The sequence below is a fragment of the Tenrec ecaudatus genome, chromosome 11 (assembly GCF_050624435.1).
Source record: "Tenrec ecaudatus isolate mTenEca1 chromosome 11, mTenEca1.hap1, whole genome shotgun sequence".
NCBI lineage: Eukaryota > Metazoa > Chordata > Mammalia > Afrosoricida > Tenrecidae > Tenrec > Tenrec ecaudatus.
In genome coordinates this window covers 57,858,221-57,882,741 of record NC_134540.1, presented here as the reverse complement: position 1 = coordinate 57,882,741, position 24,521 = coordinate 57,858,221, and the positions used below count along the sequence as shown (strand labels likewise).

The window sequence follows — 24,521 nt, the reverse complement described above, 5'->3', positions numbered from 1 at the left end:
ATTGCTGAAACCCAAAGGAAGGCCAAGCATGATAGTGGGACAAAAGGAAATAGAGAAAGAACTAGGAGGCAAAGGACATTTAAAGAGATCTAAATACAGGCATGCACATATGTACATACATTTATATATCGTAATAGGGAAATAGACCTATATGTTAAGTATTAATGTAGCAGACAGACATCGGGCCTCTGCTCAAGTATTCCCTCAACACAAAATACTTTGTTCTAATAGTCTGGCTTTCTGTGATGCTCATCTTCCCTGACAGGCTAGTTTAAGACAAAATGGGTACATAAGCAAATGCGTTAAAGAAAGGTGATGGTACCCAACTATCAAAAGATATAGCTTCTGGGCTTTTAAAGGCTTGATGTTAAACAGGCAACCATCTATCTGAGAAGCAACAAAGCCCACATGGAAGAAGCACAACAGCCTGTATGAACATTAGGTGTCAATGGGATCAGGTATCAGGCATCAAAGACCCAGAACCAAAACAACATATCAATGTGAATGAGGGGGAGTACAGAGTGGAGACCCAAAGCCCATCTGTAGACAACTTTATAGAAGGGTCGACATGAAGAGATGAGCCAGCCAGGATGCAGTAACGCACTGAAGAAGCATCCAACTTTCTTCTACTTCTTTATTGCCCTCCCCCTCCCCGCCCTGCCGCCACCACCACCACTACCACGACCCCCAATATTACCTTATAAATCTGGCTGGACCAGAGCAGGTACATTGGTATAGAAAAGAGCTTGAAAGACAAGGTTTCAAGGACAGATTAACCCCTCAGGACCAATACCCGGAGGGGAAGGGGAAGGTGAGGGGAGAGAGGGGGAACCAATGAGAATGATCAACATAAACCCCTCTCCCAGGAGGACAGACAAGAGATAAACTATATTTTTATAAATGGAGCTACGCTTTTTCAATAATATGCAGGAGGAGATGTTTTTGAAGGAGGTGAAGAGTTAGAAGTTTGAAAAAAAATTACCTTTCAATTAATACCTTGTGGTGAGATATCAGCTCAGATTTGCTTGTCTATTTCTTAAGAATTCAAAATTTGAAAGAAAAAAAAAAGATTAACCATCAGCTTGACAAGTCTGCTTGGAAATCCTGAATGTGCAGGCTGAGTAATGCATAGTTCTACAAGTCTTCCCAAGAGATACCTCACTTGAAGGTTTCTTACAAAAGTACGTACCCCAGTCACACACCTACACCATTAGAAACCATAGTAAATTAAATTACATCTTGGTTTGATCTATTGTATATCACATCACAGTTTCCCTCACTTGACTTTTCTAACAATCACCTTGTTAGAAAAACCATCAGCTGTGCTAAGGGAGAAATATGAAGTTTTCTACTCCCATAGATATTTGTTAAACTCCAGAATTATATGTTGAGGCAGGGACTTTGAAGGCAGAGTGTTTAATCTTTAAGCTGAATTGTCACCATTTCCTTCTATTGTTGGGCTGATTGATTGGTTAGTTTACTTCTTTGCTTTTCTTGTCCTTTCTGTCCTCCTTTCTGTCCTCCTTGTGTTTAACTACCTATTTCTCTATCCAATGTCCCTTACTGTATCTCTCTATCCAATGTACTTATATAAACTCTTTTGTGTCTTTTATGGAATAATGAGTATATTCCAAATACTTCTAATCTCCAGAGATCCATATCAGGCCTTCTGCATGCTACAGTTCCTTCATTCCTCACACTCTCGGTGCGATCATGTCCAAGCAGACCACAATGGAGGGAGCATTTAAATACATCAGTAAAAGTTAGTTGATTGGTGGAGTTATTCAAACTGAAAAACAAGCAAGTAAAATATTTTGTATTGATTTTCAATATCTCTATCAGTTGTTACTGGAATCTTTTCTGACCTTCCTGGAAAGAACTAATGTGAACTTTTTAGGCCTTCAGTCTAGTTTAGTTGAAGGGAAATGACCAGGTGCTACAGAGTAAGACAAAAGAGAAGCTTAGCTAAAGTATATACAGTCTTTGGAAGGGACTGGAAAAAAGTCGAGATGAAAGATGCTGCTCCATGATACAAAACTCAATAGATTAAATACACGTGGGTTGTGTTTTAAAGTGTTAGTGATAGTAGTGAAAGAAATAGGAAAATAATGCAATAAGAGGGAATTCATTTATTCTTTCTATAAATATTTAGAGCCTCCTATGGTGGTGAAGAATTGGGTAAAGACCATCAAATGCCAGAAGGACAGCCAGAATTCCCTTAGGAATTAAAGATGGAGAGACTCCATCTCACATACTTTAGACTTGCTTTTGAAGCATGAGAGACTGTCATCTTCTCACAGCCATCAAGTGCATTCTGACTTACAAACACCCTGTATGACAGGGGGACCTGCCCCTGGGGGTTTCGGAGGCTCTATGTTTTATTGGAGGAGAAACTCATGCCTTTCTTCCTGGGAACTTCTGGTGCTTTCAGACTGTGACCTCGTAATCCATGATGCCAACAGTCCCTGGAAAAGGACACTATGGCTGGAAAGTAGAGGGCCTGTGAAATACAGAAGGCCCTTGATGAGAGGAGGGACTGACGCAGTGATTGCAACAATGTTGCAGCATTACGCATGACCTCAATTGTGAAGCCTGAGTGGGATCGGTAGGGTTTCATCCTGCTGTACATGCAGGCGCTACTGACTCACCAGCACCGTACAACACATCATGTGCCAAGTTTTCTTGGAGATTCTATGGCTTACGTTCAAGACAAAATACCAGCTTTTCAGTACTCAGTCCCCACTGGAAGTACAGGTTATACCAACACAAACAGATGATATAATTTTAGAGTGTGGCAAGGGCTATGACAGAAATAAATATGGTGATAAGATTAAGAGCAACATATTTGAGCTGAAACGTGAGAGAGAGAAAACTCGATCTAGGTGAAGTTTGGGGAAGAACATTCTAGTGAAGGAGACTGAAGGGCACAGTTGCTGGAGCGGCAGCGGTCTTGGTTTGCTACAGGCCTAGCGAGGAGTCACCAGCAGTGAAGCATCCGGTTCTTAGGGTGTAACAAGTTCCAAATTAATCAAGGGAAGCATTTTTCAGTATGGACGGAGGGAGCATCAAGCATGAGCTTTGGGCACTATGAAGCAGCTCATTTAGGAGCAGGTGGAGTGCTGTCTCCTGTCCCTGACCATCTTTGTGGGATCTTCCTTAAAGGTCCGGGAACGCTCTCCTTAGACAATCAATCGATGCACTGTGCGGTCCAGTCTGCCATAACCAGATTGATCAAATTAGAGGATCCAGCAGCCAACGCTGTCCATAATCACTGTTCAAAGGGCAGCCCCTTATGATCTTACCATGGACTTTCTCTTCCTCATTACATTGGTTAACTTTCTATGACTGAGTAACACATTACATGGACATCGTGAAGAAGGGCAGCTTATTTTATAAGGAGAAATCTAGTTAGAGGTCCAATTGTGCAACTCATTGTTCACTCTGGGGTAGGTTTTTATTCTCATGTCTTGTTTCATTTGATAGGTAATGTTCTCTTTGTCACGAAGAACTTCCTGCACAAGTTTGCCACGGATGAACTAACTGGTATCCAACCAGCTAATTCGAAGGGTCTCCCATGCAGGTCTAGAGGAGAGGGACCCGAGGCAGGCACACTGGGGGAAAGGCTGGTGCCATGCAGAGAGGGAGATGTTTGGGGGCCGAAAGCCTGGTTCGCTGATCAGAACCATAGCTTGAGGGTTACTGGACTGTGCTCTGTGACTTCCTTTTGGCATCACTGCCCACTAAAATCAGGAGACATCCCTGGTTCGGTTATTAGCAGCACCCGTGGAAAGACCAGACCTTTCTCTAAGATTTTTTTTTTCATGATTAGCTCAGTTAATCCTCTATCTCACCTCTTCAAGTAAATTCAGAGTACTCAGTCACCACAATTCCCAGATCCTCATTCCATGTTTTCCCAGTTAATTCTGATGAACACTTGACCTTCCACCATATCTCAGGGCCTCCTAAATATCTAGAAAGACAGTGTTTTGTCACAACAGATGTTGTGAATCTGATTCTACAATGTCTTTCCCTTGGGGGTTTGTTTCATGCTGGGTTTTAGTGATTGTGAATGTCAAGCGCTGTTCTTTGGAACTCTATCAGTGGACATTCCTCGAGGCCTGAGCTTAAAGTGTGCTTTCTAGGCATAATTGGCATTGGCTTCTACCCACACCTACCAACAGACGACACAGAAGGCTCTCAACAATGTTTTGTTGAATATAGATTCTGACTTCAAAACTAAGTGTTTGGGAATGTTTGAATAATGTGTGTGTGTGTGTGTGTGTATTCCAATTGGTTTTGTCTACCGAAAAGTTTGATCTTACTCAATTATTTTCTAGTGGCATCACCTTTTGGGATGCCAGGCTTTATCCAAGGATCCTCAACCCACTGTGTCATTATGACACACCACAAGCTGGGTCACCAGACGTTGTCTCCAGTTCTTTGCTTACACATCTCATTTGAAACCAAAATCCAGACGTCTCAACTTACTGTTTTCTCACCATTTCTTACCTCTATGTGAATCCTAGGAGTTTATTCATGCATTAAATAGAATTTACTTTAATTCCACAAGACAAAAAAATTGTATAAATTTTAAAAAAGTTAGGCAGGTAAGTAAGGTAGGGAGAGCAAGTGAAAGAAATTGAGTCGCTCAGCCTGCTTTTCCTCTGTAAAAAGTAGATCGTTCATGTATGAAGCACTTGTGATGATCAAAGTCATTTGTCCTAGGACTACGACTGGGATCCTCATCTTGATGATAAAAACAACCTTTCCCCCAAAACTGGCTCAAGGAATTATTGGCTTCACCTTCTCTGAGTGGCCATATCACATCACTAGGAAAAAATTCACAGCTGCAGCCCAGCTTCCTGTTAGGAGCTCCTAGTAGACAAAATGTCCCAGGATGCTACTTGCACTTGTGCTCCCTAGTTACGAAGGGACTATATTCAGATCGTAATACTGCAAACCAGCCACCTGCCAGTCCATATGTCTTTCTCCGGGGTTCTCTCAAAACCACTGCGCACATGCTTTGTGGGATGCCTGCTTGCAGCCCGGGAGCTCTCACTCTTTCACTCTTATCAGTCTTCCCAGGGATCATGGTCGCACTTTCTCCTAACACTTGTCCGGAGTCAGAACTACTAACATGCACCTCTGTACCTCTTCCCTGGCTTTCTGAAATCCCCTCACAACAAGCACTGTTAAACACCATTAGAAAACATATACACTAATAATATCAGAAGAAGGAAGATAAGAAGAAAACACTAGCCTTATAGTACTTGTTGTCACCCCTGGGTACCGACGGGGTCCAGCTGAAAGTTACCTGGAAACACACGCAAGTAGGCTTACACTGCCTACTTCAAAGGCAAAAGTCTAGCGTGCCATGCAAGATCCAATGGACAGCTGTAGACCTTGAAGAAAGAGTTGCAACCTAATCATACTCTTTCAATGTATAACCAAGATACGCCCAACAGAAAATGAAATTCAATTGGCTTTTTGTGACAATAAAAGATGTATTTGAGAAATATAATCGTATAGATTAATTTGAGGCGCAAAATTAATAATGATGAGAGCATGGAACATATTTGAAGGTAGAGAACACAGAGGGAGAGACAAGGTACTAAACCCCCCGACCTCCCATCACCAACAAATCCCCACACACTCTGCCGTGGGGTCCACTGTAAGATACAGTGATCCCATGGGATGCGGTTGAGCTAGCCCTGTGGGTTTCATAGACTGCTCCGCTTTATCAGAGTGGAAAGCCTCATCTTTCTCCTCAGGAAAAGTACAGATAAGAAAACTGCAGTAACATCTTCACTACCGTCACCAAATTTGAGACGTTAGAATTGTTCCCGTGAAGAAAGCTATCAGTTCCATTAAGGCAGCACTTTATTTCCCATTAAAATGGAGTGTCATCATTGAGAGCACTGGAAACAGTGGATCACACATGGCCCCCAGCCATGTAAAACATAACTTTCTAGTCTTTACTAAGCATCACCTTTAAACAGAGGCGCCCTGATGCCAAGAATTGGGCTGCTGATCACAGGGATGGTATTTGAAACTCCCCAGCTCCTCCTTGGGAAAAAGATGAGGCTGTCTGTTCCCATACAGATGTATAGTCTCAGAAATCCGAAGAAGCAGTTCATTTTGTCCTGTCGGGTCACTAAAAGTTGGAAGGGTGTGTGTGTGTGTGTGTGTGTGTGTGTGTGTGTGTGTGTGTGTGTGTGTGTGTGTGGTGGGGGGGCGGGATGGGTTTGTGTTTGGACATGTGTATGCAGTTTTAAATACTTAGCCAAACTGACTTTTGTGAATTTTAACTCCCCTTTGATATAATACAGGGGATAAAAAAGAGAAGGTCTAGATAATTCTGGGAGAAAAATTATAAGTTTAATCAACAACTGATCATATTCCTAAGCAAAAACAACCACTCAATCTTTTCCCAACTTCCTCTCTGGGAAGAACGGAAACTTCCTCACAGAAGTTTCTCTTTGATGCCCCCTCTATCAGGAGTTCTCAGGCCCTTTTCTGAGCGCCTCCATCAAAGCCACGTAGGGAAGCTGCATGCGCTCCTTCCAGCACACCCCCAGCGACAAGCAAGCCGCTGATTTGGAGACATTCTGATCCAGGGAAACTGAATTTATGCAGGGAATGTATTCAATACGAAAAATATTTTTAGATAATTTTAAAGAAGAGATGTCTTGAAATTGTCTTTACCTACAAAATTCTGATGGCACAAATCTTTCTAGACATTGCGCAAATCACGTGGACTGGAAGTGTGTCCACGTGACTTTTCTCTTTGACACAGAGGCCATGCATTTGAATTTAAACCAGCAAAGTCTTTCTACTGATCTTTACCAACATTTTCCTTAAAATATGCACTCCCCTTGAGCCACTGCTCAGTGAATTAATTATGTATTTAGATAACAAAATGCTATGCAGCCAGTAAACAAATGTAGAAAAATTTATTGATACAGCAATTTGTACACAATATATTTGCAAAGAAAATAGAATATAAAACACTATTTAAATCCACCCAGTTTAAAAAATCTTCAAGGAATGATACATGTGTGCATACATCTGTGTGTTTATATATTCATATAAACAAACCCACTGGAAATCTATAGAGGAATAATTGCGATTATCAATAATAATTTTCTTTCAGGGATGAGATTATGAATACTCTTGATTTTCTTTTTTTATCAATAGATTTTGCAATGAACATTTATTTTTATACGACAGAGACCAGTTGGAAAGCTCAGAGTTTTCAGAAGTCACCTAGTTCCTGGCTATGAGCTCACACCCTCATATAGCTTAATTGTGTGATGTGCTTGCTAGGATCCGCTGTACTCTGAACCTGAGAATCAAGTTGGCGATGCACTTTTCACTCTTATGTAAGTGCATCGGCCCTTTCACATGAGACCTGGCGGAGCCCTCTTCAGGTGGGATTCCACTCCACAGCAAAGGTTATGGCCACAATGCCTCAGGAGCTCGTACCAGCAATTGCCCTTCTGTGCATGTCCTACTACACTACACTAGTGCTTTCCAGATTCTGTAAAGGCATCTGATTAGGAGTTGCAGAAGGCCTGAAAAATGGTGCATTAAAATATCATTAAATATATATTTATAGTCTAAAACTATTTTTAAAAATACAACTTTAAAAAATCTGCCACAATCTAATGCAGTAGCGATCACCAAGTCATTCCCTTCTGCAAAAAGACACTCTGCCATGAGTATACAGTTGAATTGTAATTGCTAGGTTGTTTGAGAAAATGGCAGTTCTACATTTGTCTTTTTTTTTAAAGAATCTACATGTATTTATAATTAACCCAGGAATCACAGCACCAGAACACACAGCAAGGTCCAGGTATATGTGCTCAACATACTCTCAACAAGGCTAACAGTGAATGATGCACCATGAACAACCAAGTCAGCCTCAATGCTTCCACTACAGCCCTCTACCTGTCATCTGAGTATTCAGAACAGGTATGATACTTCTCGGGCTTAGAGTTCTCTATGAACATTTTAGACCTTAGCAGAAGTTACATTTAAGCAGCCTGACTTTTCTGAGATTGTGAACTGCATTTAGATCTCTTTGCTGATACAACTTGAAACAAAATTTACCTGCTGGAGTTGTCTTTCAGATGAAATCTGTCTAGCAGAGTGTGTGGGCACTGCAAAGCAAGCTATTTACACATTGTTATCACATCTGAGTAAATCAGAATTTTCCCTGCCATCAAAACTAAATGAAGACATCATATTAATAGAGGCTGATATCACAGCGATTGTCATTCACGACACCCAATGTCCTTGCAGCCACATAAAATGATCACACTTTCCTCACCGATTATTTTATAAGCACATTCTGTTTAAAGTATAATTCGAACCCAAACATTCCACACCAGTGATATCTCTGCTTTCAGGTAGGGTAGAGGTACAATCATCCTCTGAATGATTCTAAGAGAATTGGCCTCATGTTCCTCCTGCCATTTTCAATCCCTCAAATGCTAACACTTAAGGAAGGCATGGAACTTTTTTAGCCACACTCTGATAACATCTCATTTCATTAGACGGAAAGCCAAGTCCCATCCAATGATACTCAGTGGCCTTCAGAGTCAGATGTCTTGCCTTACTGCGGACACTACCTCCTTTGAGTCCCACCCCACACTGGTAGACCAGGCGTCTTCAAATATACAAACGCAAACCGAAGGTACTGCCATTGAGCTTATTCCGACTCCTATCAACCCGAAAGGATAGGGTATCACTGCCCTTGTGGGACTCCAAGACTGCAACTCTTCACAGGAGTGGAAAGCCCTTCACTTGCTGTTCCTTCCACCTCAAGTGCTCTTTGCCCCCTCACCTCCCAAATCTCTAGATCAAATGCCTTCTTCTCAACCAATCCTTCTCAGATCATCCTACATGTACTCCGTCCTCATTAGCATCTCATCCTCAGACTCCTCATTATCTACAAGAACTCATGCTCAACTTCTTTATCTATAATCTATCTCCAACCAACTAGCATGGGCAGGGCATTTTGTCTGCTTCACTTACTCCTTTGAAACAATATCTGTCACAATGCAGTCAGTCACACAATACATCTTTGTGGAGTGAGTAAAATTGTTTCAGTTTCCATCTACAATATAATCTGTGCCAGCAACACAACAACTGCTTACTATCGTCACTTCTCGTTCAAGATTTTGCTTACCCAGTAAAACATTTTACTGCTATCAAAAAAGGAGAAAATGTTAAAATGATAAGCTCTGGAGGAACAAAGATACTTCATTATAAAATGAAATTATGTATGTTAATTCACCTAATACCTAGACCACCACCCTGGTGACACTAAGCCAAAGTGACATTTATAGATGATAGGTCCTTTTGAGAGTCTCTTGCTTCCCATTATTCTACACACATGAATAACAAAAATATTCCATTTAAAACAGAAATTATTTTTAAGCATCTTCTCTCATTCACTTCCATCTTAAACATGATAAGACCACCCAGGTTTTACTCAAATCTTCCCAATAGTCTGTTCTACCATTGTCATGCTCTTGGATCACAGTTTTCACCACAGGGGCTTCTGGATCCAACCTTTTATTCTCATGCCACTGTTTATTTCAGGCGTATAACTTTTGTTTTTCGGCAAGTTACACGCAAATACAATACTTTTCATACATACACCTGTGAAAAAGCAAACACACAACTAGTTCCTGCTGAGATGAGCATCATCAGAAGCTAAAGCCTGAGGCCCGAAGGCTCCTTTTGGCTGATCCTTTCATTTAAGGCTGTGCCTAACCAATCTCCTTTCCTCTGCAGACACTTGGTGGGTGTATGATTTCACAATGACCTTGGCTACATATTTGCAATGGGTGTTTATCAGAGGTTGATCAGAATTGGATATTTTTAAGCTGTAATTGTATGTACCAATTTGAAAATATTTTTCATCTCAATTTAATAATTCCTTTATCCTAATGATATTGCCTAATATATTACCTAATAGAAAATCTTCAGGGAGGTATATAATAATACCTTTATCCCCAGAAATATATGTATATTTTATAATACACATTTATAAATATATATTCTATATATGATAATACAGGCACAGTTGGTTGCTATTAAACACAACAGACTATTCAGACAAGGCATAGATGTCTTTAAGTATATTAGTCTATGCTCTATCAAAATTGATTTTGTGGTATTAGAAATAAATGCACTAGACAGGAACTATGGAGTTGACATAGGTGCAACAAATGCTACCTTGAAATCACCCAAGAAGTGTGAAGACTAACCAAAAGGTACACATTTTACATACAATTCAAACAAGAGGTGTTCTATTTCACGTTTTGAGTCTGATAATTTCATGTGAATAGAATTTGCACACTTCAAATTCAAGCCAAATTTACACCCATCTAGATAGTATCTGAAATGATGTCCAAATAGAAAACATGTTTTCTATACAAAATTTCAAAACACTTTGGCATCACAAGGTCGTAAGCATTGAAACAAGTACTGAAAGTGAAAAACTATAAAAGTATATCGATTCTTCTGATCTGTACTAGCATACAGTGAGAGAGAGCCTTCCACTTGACCGGAGTCTAAAAACCAATCTGAACATTTCATGCCACATCTTGATCAACACTCCTTTCATTTCATTCCGTTTCCTAGGAACCTATGCGATTTCCATTAGTATTTACTCATTTTCATTGAGTTGGTCACTTTCACCATGATCTCTGCATTTTCTACTTCCTCCTTTGGTAAAACTATTTACTGAGAACAAAATCACCATCAGAACTTAATGTAAAATCAAATTCCACATCCAAGTAATTTGACAGTAGCTATTCTTATAAAACAAGGGGGAACAAACAGGACCCAGATTTCATAAGCAACCTTGCATGATAAATAGGCTATTCAAATGATTTATTCAGGGTGTTAAGGCACCAATGATCAACATTTTAGGTTGTACTCTATATAATACCAGTAGACTTAAAATAAAGGAAGCGCTGGCCACCTAGGGTCCTATACAAAGTAGGCGTTGGCATTAAATTCTGCATCCATCCACACCTTTGCGTCTATGTACTGCAGATGGGAACATCTCCCCACATCAAAGAATCAGAAGATTTGTAGAAAGGCAACTTCTGCTTTGTTTTTCACAAAGTATTCTCATTGACCCTCTGTTTGTTTTCTAAAGCAATGTTCTCTGGAGAATCCTGAAAGCGTCACACTGTTTCCATCAACATGAATCCTTGCTTGAGGAGTGGGCTGCACGTCCTTAGGGGATTAGCGAAGGGGGAAGAGCAGTCCTGACTCTGGGAACTCTGACAGGACCCAGCTTGTGCTCTCAATGGCCCTGACTGGCTAGGACACCACACATTCCATGGGCATATCATGTCATGTAAGCAAATAAAGCTACACATGTTCTGCTTTATGTTGAACTCTAATTAACTAGGAATGCAAGACAAGAGGAACTGCAGCCAGCGGTGGACATCAAACGAGTGTCTGATGTCCTCTGGATGAAGACAGCGATCAGTACCGCTGTCATTCAGGGCCTTCAAACCAGATATTGGGATCTCATCTTCTCTGTGTGGTTCTTAGTCCCACAGCCACCGTCACGCCGCCTAACTGCGGGACAGGATCGCTATTGGGTGAGAGGCAATTCAACTAGGCATCATGAAAAAATCTAGTCGACAACTTGGAGACTCATTTCCACAAAAATTTCTAATCACACAACCGAGCGTTTAAGTCCCTCTAAGTTGTAAACTGCAGTTCAAACTGGACTTTCAGACTTTGCATACAAACACTAGAAAAACCATTAAATTTATCAATGCCTCCCAGGGATGCACATTAGCATCAATAGCTCCCTGGGCCTTGGCAGTCCTCTCTGTAAGAGAAGCTTTAAGTCCATTCTCAGATAGAGCCATCATTCATCCGCATTGACCTATTGAAACTCCACCTTCGTCAAATGCCAGCCACTAAAAGGACTAGAAGAGAATCCATCTTTCTCTTAGGAATCAAAGTATTCCTAAGCATCCACTTGCCAAATATCTTCCTTACTTAGAAAAAAAAACATGTATTCTGAGACAAACTCAGAAAACAGTACCCAAGCCGTCCTTGTTTAGGGACCACCTGTACACTCCGGGGGCTCCAGGGTGTTCAGAAAAGCCAGCTCCGGGGCCCGGGCGGGGCGCGCGCGGCACTTACGTTGTTCATGTACTCGCTCAGCAGGTCCTGCAGCGCCTGGCGCACCGCGTTGCACTCGGCCACGATGCGCTCGCGTCGGTCGTCGCGCGTGCAGGACGAGTCTGCCATCAGCGCCGCGCCGCTGATGATGCTCTCCAGCCTCTCCTCCAGGGACGGCCGGAACCTGGCCTCGCTGAACGTCATGGGATCCAGGATGATCTTGTTCTGAAAGTATTGGAATTTAAAATGAGCAAGGAAGAGACACCCGCCCTTGTGATTTGCACCAGCAAAAATCCGAGCGCGCGGGTGAAACTCTCCGGGGAGAAGGGCTGGTTAGTTCCGCAAACTGTGAAGTGACCTTGACCAAGTAGCAGCTTTTTATAAGGTGGTTTTGTCTAAAGCTGATCTTGGGAGAGAAAACAGCACATCGAGTTCAGAGAACACGTTCTTGGCAAAGGCTGATGATCTGGACTAAAACGTCTACAAACAAAATTGTAACGTTAAGTTGGTGTTTAAAAAAACGAAACCGTCTTCAAGGGTCATACATTTCATTGTAGCATTTTGAGATTTTAGCACCTTGGAGCTATGAAATAATATGCAAGCAAACGCACAATAACAAAAAGAGAACACTCCAAGCCCACGCGCATGGAGCAGATACCGACTCACAGTGGTCCCTGGAGACAGGGGCAGCCCTGGCCCTGCGAGCCAGACTGGAACTGAGAAAGGAAGTAGAAGGCCTGGCTGAGCAGCTGCTGGTTTCAAAGGACTCACTTTAAGGTTAGCAGCCCGAAGCCAACAGCTATGCCACTGGGCTCGAATATACAAACCAGTTCCACCCCCAAACCTACCCCCCTCCAGTAGCAATCTACTTACAACACCCTTCTCAGGCAGAAGAGAACTAACTGTTCCATAGGGTTTCCTGGGCTGGAAAACTTGACCAGAGCATAAAGTTGCATTTTTCTCCTGCAAGCAACAAGGTAAGTATGCCTTCGTTGTGAATGGAGTACATTACACCTTCTTCATAAGAAATGGCCCTTCCCTGAGATGTGTGTGGAAACCTGAGCACGTCGCATTCATCAGGAATATTCAGAACAGGCGTACTGACTACTGGCATCAAGAGGGTTTTATTTACAAAATGAGTATTTACAACATAGTTCATAGTGCACATGTGTGATTTGTTACAATTATTTGACTGATAAATTGAATTAAAAGTATTACGATCAATAAGGGGGGAATTGAAAGGTGTCACATGGCCACTCCTTACCAACTGCCGTGTGGGGTCCCTGGGAGTTGGGGCGGAGTTGATGGCAATCAGTTGTGTTGTTGTTGTTGTTGGCTCAGACTTAAGTGGCTTGGCTCTATGTTCCAGGAAGGTGTTTACTAAAAGGTTTTCAGGGGGCTTCAGAGCACTGATTCTCTGACTGTGATTCAAATGCAAATCTTCATAGTTATTGTTGTTAGTTGTCATTGAATAAATTCCCCCCCCCCCCCCCCCCCGTGTGCAGAATAGAACTGCTTCTTAGAGTTTTCAAGGCAATGGTCTCACTTCCAAGATGAGCTAGGAGGAGACTTTGAACCCATCATTTCACCAACCGTTTGGCTGGTGAGTGGCCAAGGGCTTTGCTGTGTGCAATGCTCAGGGACTGTCACATTACGACGAGAGCGCAGTTCTCAGAAAGAAGTGCAGATCACTTATGAAGGAAACAAGACTATACGCAACTTGGGTCTGAAGTCCATTAGGACTTTAGATTATGGAGAAAATCATCCATTGGTCAAGGATCCCTCTTCAGCTTAGAGGGCAAAGGGTCTTGTAAATTAAAGTCAGCTATCCTGGGGTACACTTTCAGTTGTAGGATCACCCCTTACTTCTACTCTCATATCATGAGAAGAGGTTGGAAATGGGGCATGTATATAATACTCCATTCTGGACCGAAGTGCACTGTGATTGTGCACAACTTAATTAAGCACTGGTCAGGGGTCTCTGAACTAAGACAGGCACCGTCGTCATAGGTGGTACTCAAGGGTACTTCAGCTCCACCAGCTGCTGGTGCCAAAGCTGGGTCCCCCTGCCTCCTCCTAGTGGGGGCCATCTGATTTCCTTTTCTTTCTCTATCTCTTCTGGCCCCCCTTGTCTTCCATCCACCCATCTCTCAGTGTCTGCAGCTTTTCCATGATATACTTAGGATAAATATTTTTCTTAATCATGAAGCATGCATTAACTATTGGTATTTAAGAGGATGCCAAGACCTAATCAAAAGAGAATTAGATTTTCTTCCTTATGAAGATTACTGATTTTTAAAGAGCTGCTTTGCAGGAAAACATATTAGCATAAAACGAAATAAAACTTATTATATTGTCAGTGTTGAGATTTCAGGAGACTTTCCAGAATCTTCTTTTGGCTCCAGGATACATATTTATTATACATTTGGTCTAAAGATATAAAGGAGTACAAATTTCAGTGAAATATACTAAATTCTAACTCTTCAATAAGGGTAATTGTAAAACAATTTCTCTGCTGCAGAGAGGAAATTGTACTGCTGTCATTAGAACGTTATGTCCTAAATTATATTCCATGGAACGTTGAGCCGAGCAATGTAATGTTTGATGAAAAAAGACGATTCCTTGGCCAGATATGTTTTGGAAGTATCATGTGGCTCAGAGCAAATTATCATATGAAATGCTTTGGGGAGTTCTGTATTAAAGATGGCAGTTTATTTTCGCTTCCCCCACCCCTATTCTAGTCCTGAGGGCCTCTTTTAAATATATGTTTAATCTATGAGAACTCAAGGAACACACTTTGGGAACTATGCTAAAAGACATCGCTCTGTCAGTCACATGAGTTTCCTCCATGCCCTGAAGCATGGTTGTTGTAAGTCAGTGAACTCCACCCGCTTGGAAAATTGTATTTAAAAAAAATCACACTATCATATGCCTAATGGAATTAGAGGAAAGCTAAAAACCAAGCAATCAAGTGACAAGGACATCAAAACACACACAAAAACATCTCACTGGAAAAGCGACAATACATGACAAGATTTTGATCTACATTTGTTGGGAAGATGGGAAGTCTAGCAATGTAAATGGTTAGTGGGGTGGAAGACACGACACGCAGGAGAGAAAAGACATGAAGGGACTGGGTAACGCATATGGTGCATACATTCCTGTCTCAGCGAGTATGTGAGGTTTGGAGTATGGGTGGTGTTAATGTCTGTAAGTAGAGTTTGGATTATATGTATCAGTATTGGAGGGGGTACAGTGTGTTTGGCTTGGGTTGGAGATGTGAGTGTGTGTGTGTGCGCATGTGTGTGCTGCGGGTGGGGGGGCAGGTGTGTGTATTTTCAGAGAAGTAGCCAGATCAAACAGGTGTCAGAAACCAAGGGGTGGGGGGTGGTGAGGAAGAGAGATGTAAAAGAGAAATAGAACGAATTGAAACCTGTGGTTCAAGGGCTACAAAGAGAAGGCGTATTTATAACTTCTTAAGTAATAAACCCACTGCCGGCCACTGGGTGCGGGCTCGAAGGGACTCTCCTGGACAAAGCCCGACCCTCGGAAGGGTGTCCCAGGCTGCACATTTTTAAGGAAGCAGACTGCTACTTCTTGCTTCCCGGGAGGGAGCCTGGTGACTGCGGACTGCCCGAGAGCCCTTTCACCAGGGCACCACTCTGCGGAAAGCAGCAGAGGATTAAACCCTGAGCTGAATCCGGAACAAGAAGTAGCAACGAAAGAACGCCTCATGGACGTGGGTGATTAATGAGTCCTACTCTGTAGGAGAGTGATTAAACAAACAACCAATCAAAGACCCCTCGGCCAGTTTCACTTCCAGGCACCCTTGCTGGTTATTCCCAAATTCCGCAGTGACCCAGCTGGCTCATGGCCACGGATCCCGGGATCAGCTAAGCAAGGCTGAGCGTTGTTTGCCCTCTGCTGGTGGAATCGGGCGCGACAGCATCCCCATCCAGACAGAAAAGGGCAACATGCCAAAACCACACATCCACCAGGCAAGGGCTCTGTCTCTTTAGGGCAAGGCCATCCTCTGGCGATAGGAAACAACCGTGCTGCCCTACCTGAGTCCGCTGAGGTTTTCCATTTTAAACGTAGTCTCTGGTTTGCATTCCGAAGCTTGCTGAATCTTCTCACCCCCTTGATCTTTTAGGTCCATCTTACTTTGCCATTTAAAAATTGAGGCCCGACATTTTGTATTGTATCTTTTTTTTAACTTTAAAAAGAAAACATTTAATTCCTTTCTATTTTGTATATTTTCACTTTCCTTAATTGACTCGTATACTATTTTAAGAACCCGGGAGATGCACCACACGGCTCTCCTCTCCTTCTAAAGAAGCTGGCAGACAGCTGTCTCCCTCAGCAGCATCTTTACCTCTAGCACGGTCCACAAGGAAGCAGAGTCTCCTAGCTAGTCATGGAGCCATTCACTGAGAATGTCCATTATTCCTGCCCCGTAAGACATTCCTCCAGCCTGCCATCTCTGCTGAGAGGGCTTCTCATTGGTGTAAATGAGGCTTCTCAGGTTGCTTTCCCACTCTGTCATTTACAGGCAACTCTAACTTACATGTCTAATTCCCTCTTGGTACCTGTTTGTCAAAGAAACTAAACTGAACAGGAGACAGCGTTGGGCAGAAAGAGACAGCCAGGTCATGAAGGGCTTCTAGGCCAAAGTGAGAAGCTTTCCCTTTATCAACTCTCTTGTAGGCTATCAAGAGTTCCTAACCCTTTAAAGTATTCGGTTTAATAAGAACCAGCTGGTTTTACTAAATCCAGTCTGCTGGTTGTAAGAATTTAGATCTCTCAGGGCTAGAAGAATAAAGAAGTAGAACAATTCAGAATCCAAGAGAGCAAGGATGAGGAGGGTTAGTATTGCTTGGTATAGAATTGATACTATAAATAAGGTAAAGGGTAGAGAGTTGAGAAGCATTCCATTTCACTATGGCAAATCCTGGAGATTTGTAGATGCTGTGGCACACATTAACAACAACAACATGGTTCATCTAGGTCAGTGGTTCTCCACCTTCCTAATGCCATGACCCTTTAATACAGTTCCTCATGTTGTGGTGATCCCAACCATAAAATTATTTTTGTTGCTACTTCATAGCTATAATCTTGCTACTTTTATGAATGGGGCAACCCCTGTGAAAGCATTATTCGACCCCCAAAAGGGTCATGACCCACAGGTTGAGAACAGCTGATCTAGGTGGAGAATTTGGAGGGCAGTCTAATTAAATGAGTATATGAAAATCAGGATGGGGTTTGGACACATCGCACAGATCTGAGATCATCATAGTAGTCTGGAGTGGGAGTTGTAAAAATAGATTCAAAATCCCAAGGAGAGACCGTGAATGGCAATAGGAGTGAACCAACGATGAACACACAGAATGAGGCAGAAAGGTAAGAGAAGTCTTACTAGACACAGGAAGTTGTGTGACCTTAGATGGTGAAGGGAGAGAGTAGAATGTACTACAAACCATGATGTGAGCAGCAAAGGGGACCAAGTGAGACCAAGTCTGAACATGCCCACCAACTTTGCAAACAAGGAAGTACTTGATCCTGGATTGTGCACTTGTGTGTATAGTCTGTATTTAGTGATAAATACCTTTAAGCAAAAGTCACATCATACTGTGATAGAAAGTAACAGAAGTAATCTAATAAATATTAAGGCAAACTATTTTAAATGTATTATATACATAACATACTAAAAACATATTTGGGAAAGAGAAAGACCAAAACAGTTTTTTGTCTTACATTTTTTTTTAATTAGAAAGGAGATAAAACCATCTGTCCTTGCTAGGAATGCTGGTGACACAAGGGCTGCTGAGTGACAGACTGCTGCTTTCATCTTGCCACCAGCAGTTCCATGCTGCTGCGGCTTGGCGACCAGTTCCTAAAACCAACACCACTCAGAAAAGCCTTCCGAAGCACTGCTACCATCACACGAGGCTTCTGAGTCATAATCAACTGACAGCACTGAACAACAGCAGCAACACTGCTTCTTATTTTATTGGGAGAAAAAAAATCAGAATTAGTTGAAAAATGACAACATATTTTTAACTTCATTTAGGTGCTTGTAGTAATATGAAAAATCAGCAGTCATTTTATCTCTCTCTATATATAATATATATGATATCGAGTTAGAAGACCTGATTCCCAATAGCAACTGCCACAAAATAAACCATAAACCAAGCACACCCCACTGACAACAATGTGCCCACAGAGGGGAGTACTCATTGAAGCCCACACTCGAGCCAACAGCAGAGCTGGAAGAGGGAGGCTGGCAGGCCAGCTCCAGAGTCCGGGCTCTCAGCCACGACACGCCCTTGCTTTCCTGTGCATCGTGCATGATGCTAACCACCATGAGACGATGAATGCAACATCCATTTCCCAAGGTCATAAACTAAGGTGGTGGTGGTGGTAGTGGTGGTGGTGGTGAAGTGCTGTTGAGTCAGAAAGTCAGTTCCGTCCCTACAAACAAGAGAATGAAACACTGCCTGACCTTGTCACATCCTCACAATTGTTCTTACATTTGAACCCATTGTTGTTGCCTCGGTATCAGTGCCTCTTGTTGAGGGTCTCTCTCTTTGTTGTTGTCCCTCTACTTTACCAAGCAAGATGTCCTTTTTGGCAGACTAGACTATCCTGATAACATGTCCAAAGCATGTGAGACATAGTCTCTTCACTCTTGCCTCTGAGGAACATACTGGCTGTACTTCCTCCAAGACAGATCTGTTCGTTCTTCTGGAAGTCTGTGTACTTTCAGTACTCTGCAGCACAATTCAACTGCATCGATGATGCTTCAAACTTCACTAATGGATGGGAAACTTTCACATGCATATGAAGTATCTGAAACTATCATGGCTTGAATCAGGACACCGTAGTTGTTAAAGTGACATTCTTGCTTCTCAACACTGTAATGAGGTCTCTGCGGCAGATTTATCTCATCTTTTGAGAGGTTATCAAACACAGTGAACAACAACAAAGACCCACTCTTGTCACATCGATTCCAACTCACGGAGAATCGATAGAACAGAGGAGAACTTCCCTGTGGACGTTCAAAACTGTACACTTTTAGTGAAAGCAGACAGCCCCGTCTCTCTCCAGGGGAGCAGCTGGGTGGTGCAAACCAATAAGCTTTTGAATTGCAGGTAAGGGTGTAACCACTTCTCCACTGCTTGTAAGCCTGCTCTGACCCGTAGCGAAGGTATAAAGGGTTTCAGAGCTGGAACATCTTTGCTGGAGTGGACATCTCTCTTCTGTGGCGCTGCTGCTGAGCTTGGACCACCCAGGACCTTCTGGTCAGCAGCCCAAAGCCTAACCAACACCATCACCAAGGCTCCTTGCTCTTCAGGAGACACAAAAGTACGAGTTCATCCCACTTTCAATCTCCCACCACATTGCACACCACAGATAACATCATGCCTTTCTTCTATTAAGAAGCCAATAAATTTTCATCTTTGTCAAGCTAGAAGTCCACCACCTTAAAACTGAGTGCATATCTGATTGCACTCAAAACAGCTATTGAGAACAAGTGGCACATCTAGTAAGATCCAGAGAAAGAGAGTAATAATTTTTTAATTGAAGATAAGTCAGTGGAAGGTTCTAGCCTACTTATAATGCAACTGAAGAGGTTGCATATTGACATATTAAGTTCCTGAAGGCTCTGAAAGCATAGCTCTTACTGCTGAGTTTTTTCTCTAGTAGCCAAGAAACTGCTTGTCAAAGACAGGAGGAGGGGTGATCTTAGGTATGTTTTTATCTTTCGAGTTTAGGTGGCCAACACTAGTTAAACACTGTACAGAACTACTTAGTCATCCAGAGGCTATACTGTTTTCAATGTGCCTGTGGTAGTTACATAATCTGGTTGTCAATTTGAGACTATTAAGAGTCAAGGGGTGGAGCTTAGCCTGTCAATCAGGTCACAGCTTAATGACCTCATTTGGAGGTGCTAAGGAGATAAATAGCTCATTGGAGGCAAGACACACACTCACTCTCTGTAAGACATTCCTGTTGACAAGCCACATGGAGCTATTTTGATGGCAACCTGAACCTTGGAGCTGGAGAAGACATGTGGAGACCCATCATGCCAGTGCTAAGAGGCTTCCACCGCCACTGGATCCGCAGTACTTTCCACCCACTGGCCTGTGACATTCCTGCACTCAGTATCATTGCATGTGTTGTGTGAGCCTGAAGAGGTATTTACAGACTGGTACTGGACATATGGACCAGGAATGGAATTATAGACTTCATCTGAACTGGGGATGTGTTCTTAATGTACACTTACTCTTTCTAGAAAGCTCTTCTCTACACACATATGAGAGTCTATGAATTTGTTTCTCTAGTCTACCCAGACTAAAACAGTGCCAAAAGACACAATAAGGATCCATCATGATGATATGAAATATTGACTGATTTAACAGTTTGCTAGTGGCATGAGAAAATCCTGTGGTGTTCTTTATTGGTTGTGACAACTTTATAAATGTGTCCTGTTTTTTTGTTACTCTCTTCATAGTTCAAAGTAGCAACAATTGAAAATAATAAATCGTGCTGTTTTCCTCATAAACTCCAGACTCTCGCCACCTGCTGTCCAAAATAACTATTTCCAATCAAACAACCAGAAGAAAGAATAAATGTCAACATATCACCATGCATTCACTTTCACTTTTCAAGTTCTCCAAAAACAAAACAAAAATCTCAAACAGGCAAATGCCATTAGTCAAACATTCTTTCAAAGCAGCGGTTCTCAACCTGTGGGTTGCGACCCCTTTGGGGATCGAATGACCCTTTGGGGATTGAATGCCACTTTCCCTGATTCATCACAGTGGCAAATTTACAGTTATGAAGTAGCAATGAAAATAATGCTATGGTTGGGGGGTCACCACCACATGAGGAACTGTTGAGAACCACTGTTCTAAAGGTACATGACAGGTGGTTAAGGATCGTAGTCTCAGGAGTTTCACATGTCTCTATCTGACAAATAAGCCTGGTCTTTCTCTGATTTCTGAGTTCTGTGCCACCTCCAGGATCTCCTAAAGTAAGCTCCTTCAGGAGTGCCATGTCTGGGAGGTGAGTATTATCTAGTTTTCCGTGCTTGCTGGGGTTATGGAGACTGGGAGACCAGTGGTCCATTAGTTCATCGATATAACTCATTTTATTGGAGGCTCATACAAGTTTTGGCACAATCCATACATCCATCCATTGTGTCAAGCACATTTGTACATTTGTTGCCATCATCATTCTCTTCCCCCCCCCTTGTCTCCTAAATATAAAATCAGACAGACAAGTTTTGTCAGTCTTATATTATTCTGGGAATCTCTGGAGCACTGGAATGGAACCCGTCAGCAGTAAATCTGATAACAGGTTACGAACAGTGCATGCCATCATCATTCTCAAAACATTTTCTTTCTACTTCAGCCCTTGGTACCTGGTCCTCATTCTCCCCCCCTCCCTCACCCACTTTCCCTCCCTCACAAATTTATAAATTATTACTATTTTTCATGTCTAACACTGTCCTATGTCTCCCTTCACCCACTCTCCTGTTGCCCGTTAGTCCTTTGAACTAATCTTTTTAGTGCCCTGGATTTCTTTTCTCTTGCTCACCTTTCTAGCCTTGAACCTGGCCCAACTCCATAGCCCAAATTTCAGCCAAATAACAGGCAGATCTATACGGTGAAGGCAGGTAAAGTGTTTTAACAATAGAGTATCAAAAGATGTCATTTGCCCCGGGTTAAAAATCACAAGGCAGAGAGGACAGCAAGGAACTGCAAATGGAATTGGCAAGTAAAAGAAGGAATTGGAAATTTTAAAAAGCCAGGGAACAATATGATTTCAGGAGGAAAATTTACCCTATATACTTAAAACCAAATCACAATATGAACTTTTTTAAAAGGAACATGTCATTCTAATATGGAGTAACTGAAGCGTTGAAAAGATTAATCATAATGCTTGTCTGAATGAGGAAATATCCTTGTTTTAATTATTCTGAGCTTTCCTCAGGAAGAGTCACACATGTGTCAAGGTGCTCACTTCCATTTTTTGTTGCTTTTATAATTATCCTCACCCTCCTGTTTACTTTCAGATGTTTTTATTTTTTAATTTGACTTGCCTTGGGGCATAACTGGGGTACTTCATGTTTAACTGACCTCAGGTCATTTTTCCTTTATCTTAAGTATAAAATTCAAGAGTCCTTCTGGTTACCTATAGTAGCTAGTAAAAGCCATGTGATCGGAGGTAGCCATGGTGAAATTAAAACATCATTGGGCATGCCTTCATTAAAAACAAAACCCAAGAAACCCAAGCCGTAGGCTTCATACTGCTTGAGTCAGATAATGTCACAGTGAGTCCTAGTCAGATCAAGGTTCGGTGAAACAGTTTTTTCTATGTGTTGTATGAGTTCACTAGGCAGAAATAAAATATCAAATACAAACTATCAGTGCATAAAACTAGTACAATATACATCAAATGAAACAATGACGGTCTCAAACATGAAGTCTTAACCAGTCTTAAAATATTGGACTAGACAACTCTGAGTTAGCCCCTCCCGCTTCTGCACTGAAGTATCTCTAACTAAAAGATTCAAACTCACTGTCTTCAAGTCAATCCTGATTCATAGCCGCCCTCTCTCAGGTTTCCAAAGCTGTACACCTTTGTGGGAGCAGAGTCCCTGGTTGGTTTGAACAGCCAACCCTGCGGCTCGCAGTTCAACATTTACTCAGCAGCAGCACCACCAGGGCTGCTATAAAGGCCATTGACCGGGACAAAGAGAAAGGAAATTAATTTTACAGTGCAGAGAGCTGAATCTGAAAGGCACCTCCTGACAATGAGGCACGTTCATAATTATGGATTTAGAGGCTTTAAATTCTTTTACAGGCTGGTACTTGAGATAAAAGCATAAATCAAGAGCATTTTAATAAATTAAGGGAAGTATCCAAATCAAAAGCATATTATTTATTTGGTTTCAAGCACTTACTGTCTCACTACTTTATTACTAATTAACGCAGGTCTAGTTTCATCTTTCTTCATTCTGGGCTAAGTTCTCCTACAGCAAATCTTTGTATCTTTACATGAAACAGTTTCTCTTGACCTAATTGGATTAGCATTTGGAATGAAAGATGCTATAGATGCTGAGTTTTTAATCATTTGTGTTTTATAAGACCAAAGAATAAATTAAAATTCTAACTATCATTTACAATATTCCTTAATTTTTAAATTGCAAAGTATTTTATTAATCATCCACTTTTCTTTTTAGGCACATGCATACTTAAAAATAAACTAATGATGTGCTACATTTACTTAAGGTATTATTTGAATTTCCATGGTTTCATTTCATCTGAGATGAGCAGTACAGCAAGCACTTAAATCGTCAACACCTTTTATCCTTAAGTATTGAATATTTCTTAACAAGAGTTATCTATGTAAGCACATACTAACCTCATTTTATAGAAAGAACTAATAAGTAGGAACTCAGAGTTACTTACTAAAAGCAACTGAGTTAGGGAACTCAACTCTAGGCAGGTCCCAATTGATGATGGAAACCAGTGGTCTCAACCTTCCTCATGCCACGACGCTTTAATACAGTTCCCTATGATGTGTCAAACCCCTCACCAACCATAACATTATTTTTGTTGCTACTTCATAGCTGCAATTTTGCTACTGTTATGAATCATCATGTAAATATCTGATATGTGGGATATATTCCCATTGTTACAAATTGAACATAATTAAAGCATAGTGATTCATCACAAAATTATATGTAATTATATATTGTAAAATGTTGATTTCTAATGACAAATAAATGAAATTTTGTCTTGCAACATGGTGTAGCATGGGTCACAGTCTTCACACGGGGTACTCGTATGTGGGCATATCTGCATGTGTGTGGACCTGCCTGGAGACGGATAGAGGAGCCGTGTCTTGGTTCCTAAGACCATCTGAAATATGTGTTTTCCAATGGTCTTAGGCAACCCTTGTGAAAGTGTCATTTGACCCTCAGAGGGGTTGCAACCCACAGGTTGAGAACCGCTAATGTAAACTAATGGAAATCTGTTTCTCTTTCCTAATTCTATTATCGGGGACTTTGTTAAAACCCTGGGTCGTAAGCAATTCACATGCTTCACCGCTAGGCAAAAAGTTGGTGGTTGAGTTCATCCAGAAGTGCCTCTGGAGAAAGGATTGCTGATCTGCTTCGGAAAACACTCGCCATGGTAAACTCATTATGGAGTGCCATTGTCCCCTAACACAGAGGGGACAGCAAGCGCTGTAATCCACCCTCGGACCATAGACCTAGACACAAGTTTGCACGTAGTCATAGCAAAGGATGGCAAAGATGAAAGCCATTAGCTAACATCCTG

At 41.7% G+C, this 24,521-nt stretch overlaps 1 protein-coding gene and 1 non-coding gene across 5 annotated transcripts in view; both read right to left on the bottom strand.

The window, feature by feature from the left end:
- The window catches only part of CTNNA2 (catenin alpha 2), a 1,186,106-nt gene that overhangs the window by 851,230 nt on the left and 310,355 nt on the right, over positions 1–24,521 (bottom strand). For all 4 annotated transcript variants that reach the window (XM_075562525.1, XM_075562526.1, XM_075562527.1 and 1 more), the window contains exon 6: positions 12,190–12,393. In XM_075562525.1, coding sequence (XP_075418640.1) covers positions 12,190–12,393 — 204 coding nt within the window. The remainder of the gene's footprint in view (positions 1–12,189; positions 12,394–24,521) is intronic.
- LOC142462052 (small nucleolar RNA SNORA54) lies at positions 21,422–21,547 on the bottom strand. The gene has a single exon (XR_012787198.1). It is a non-coding gene; the product is annotated as a small nucleolar RNA SNORA54 (small nucleolar RNA).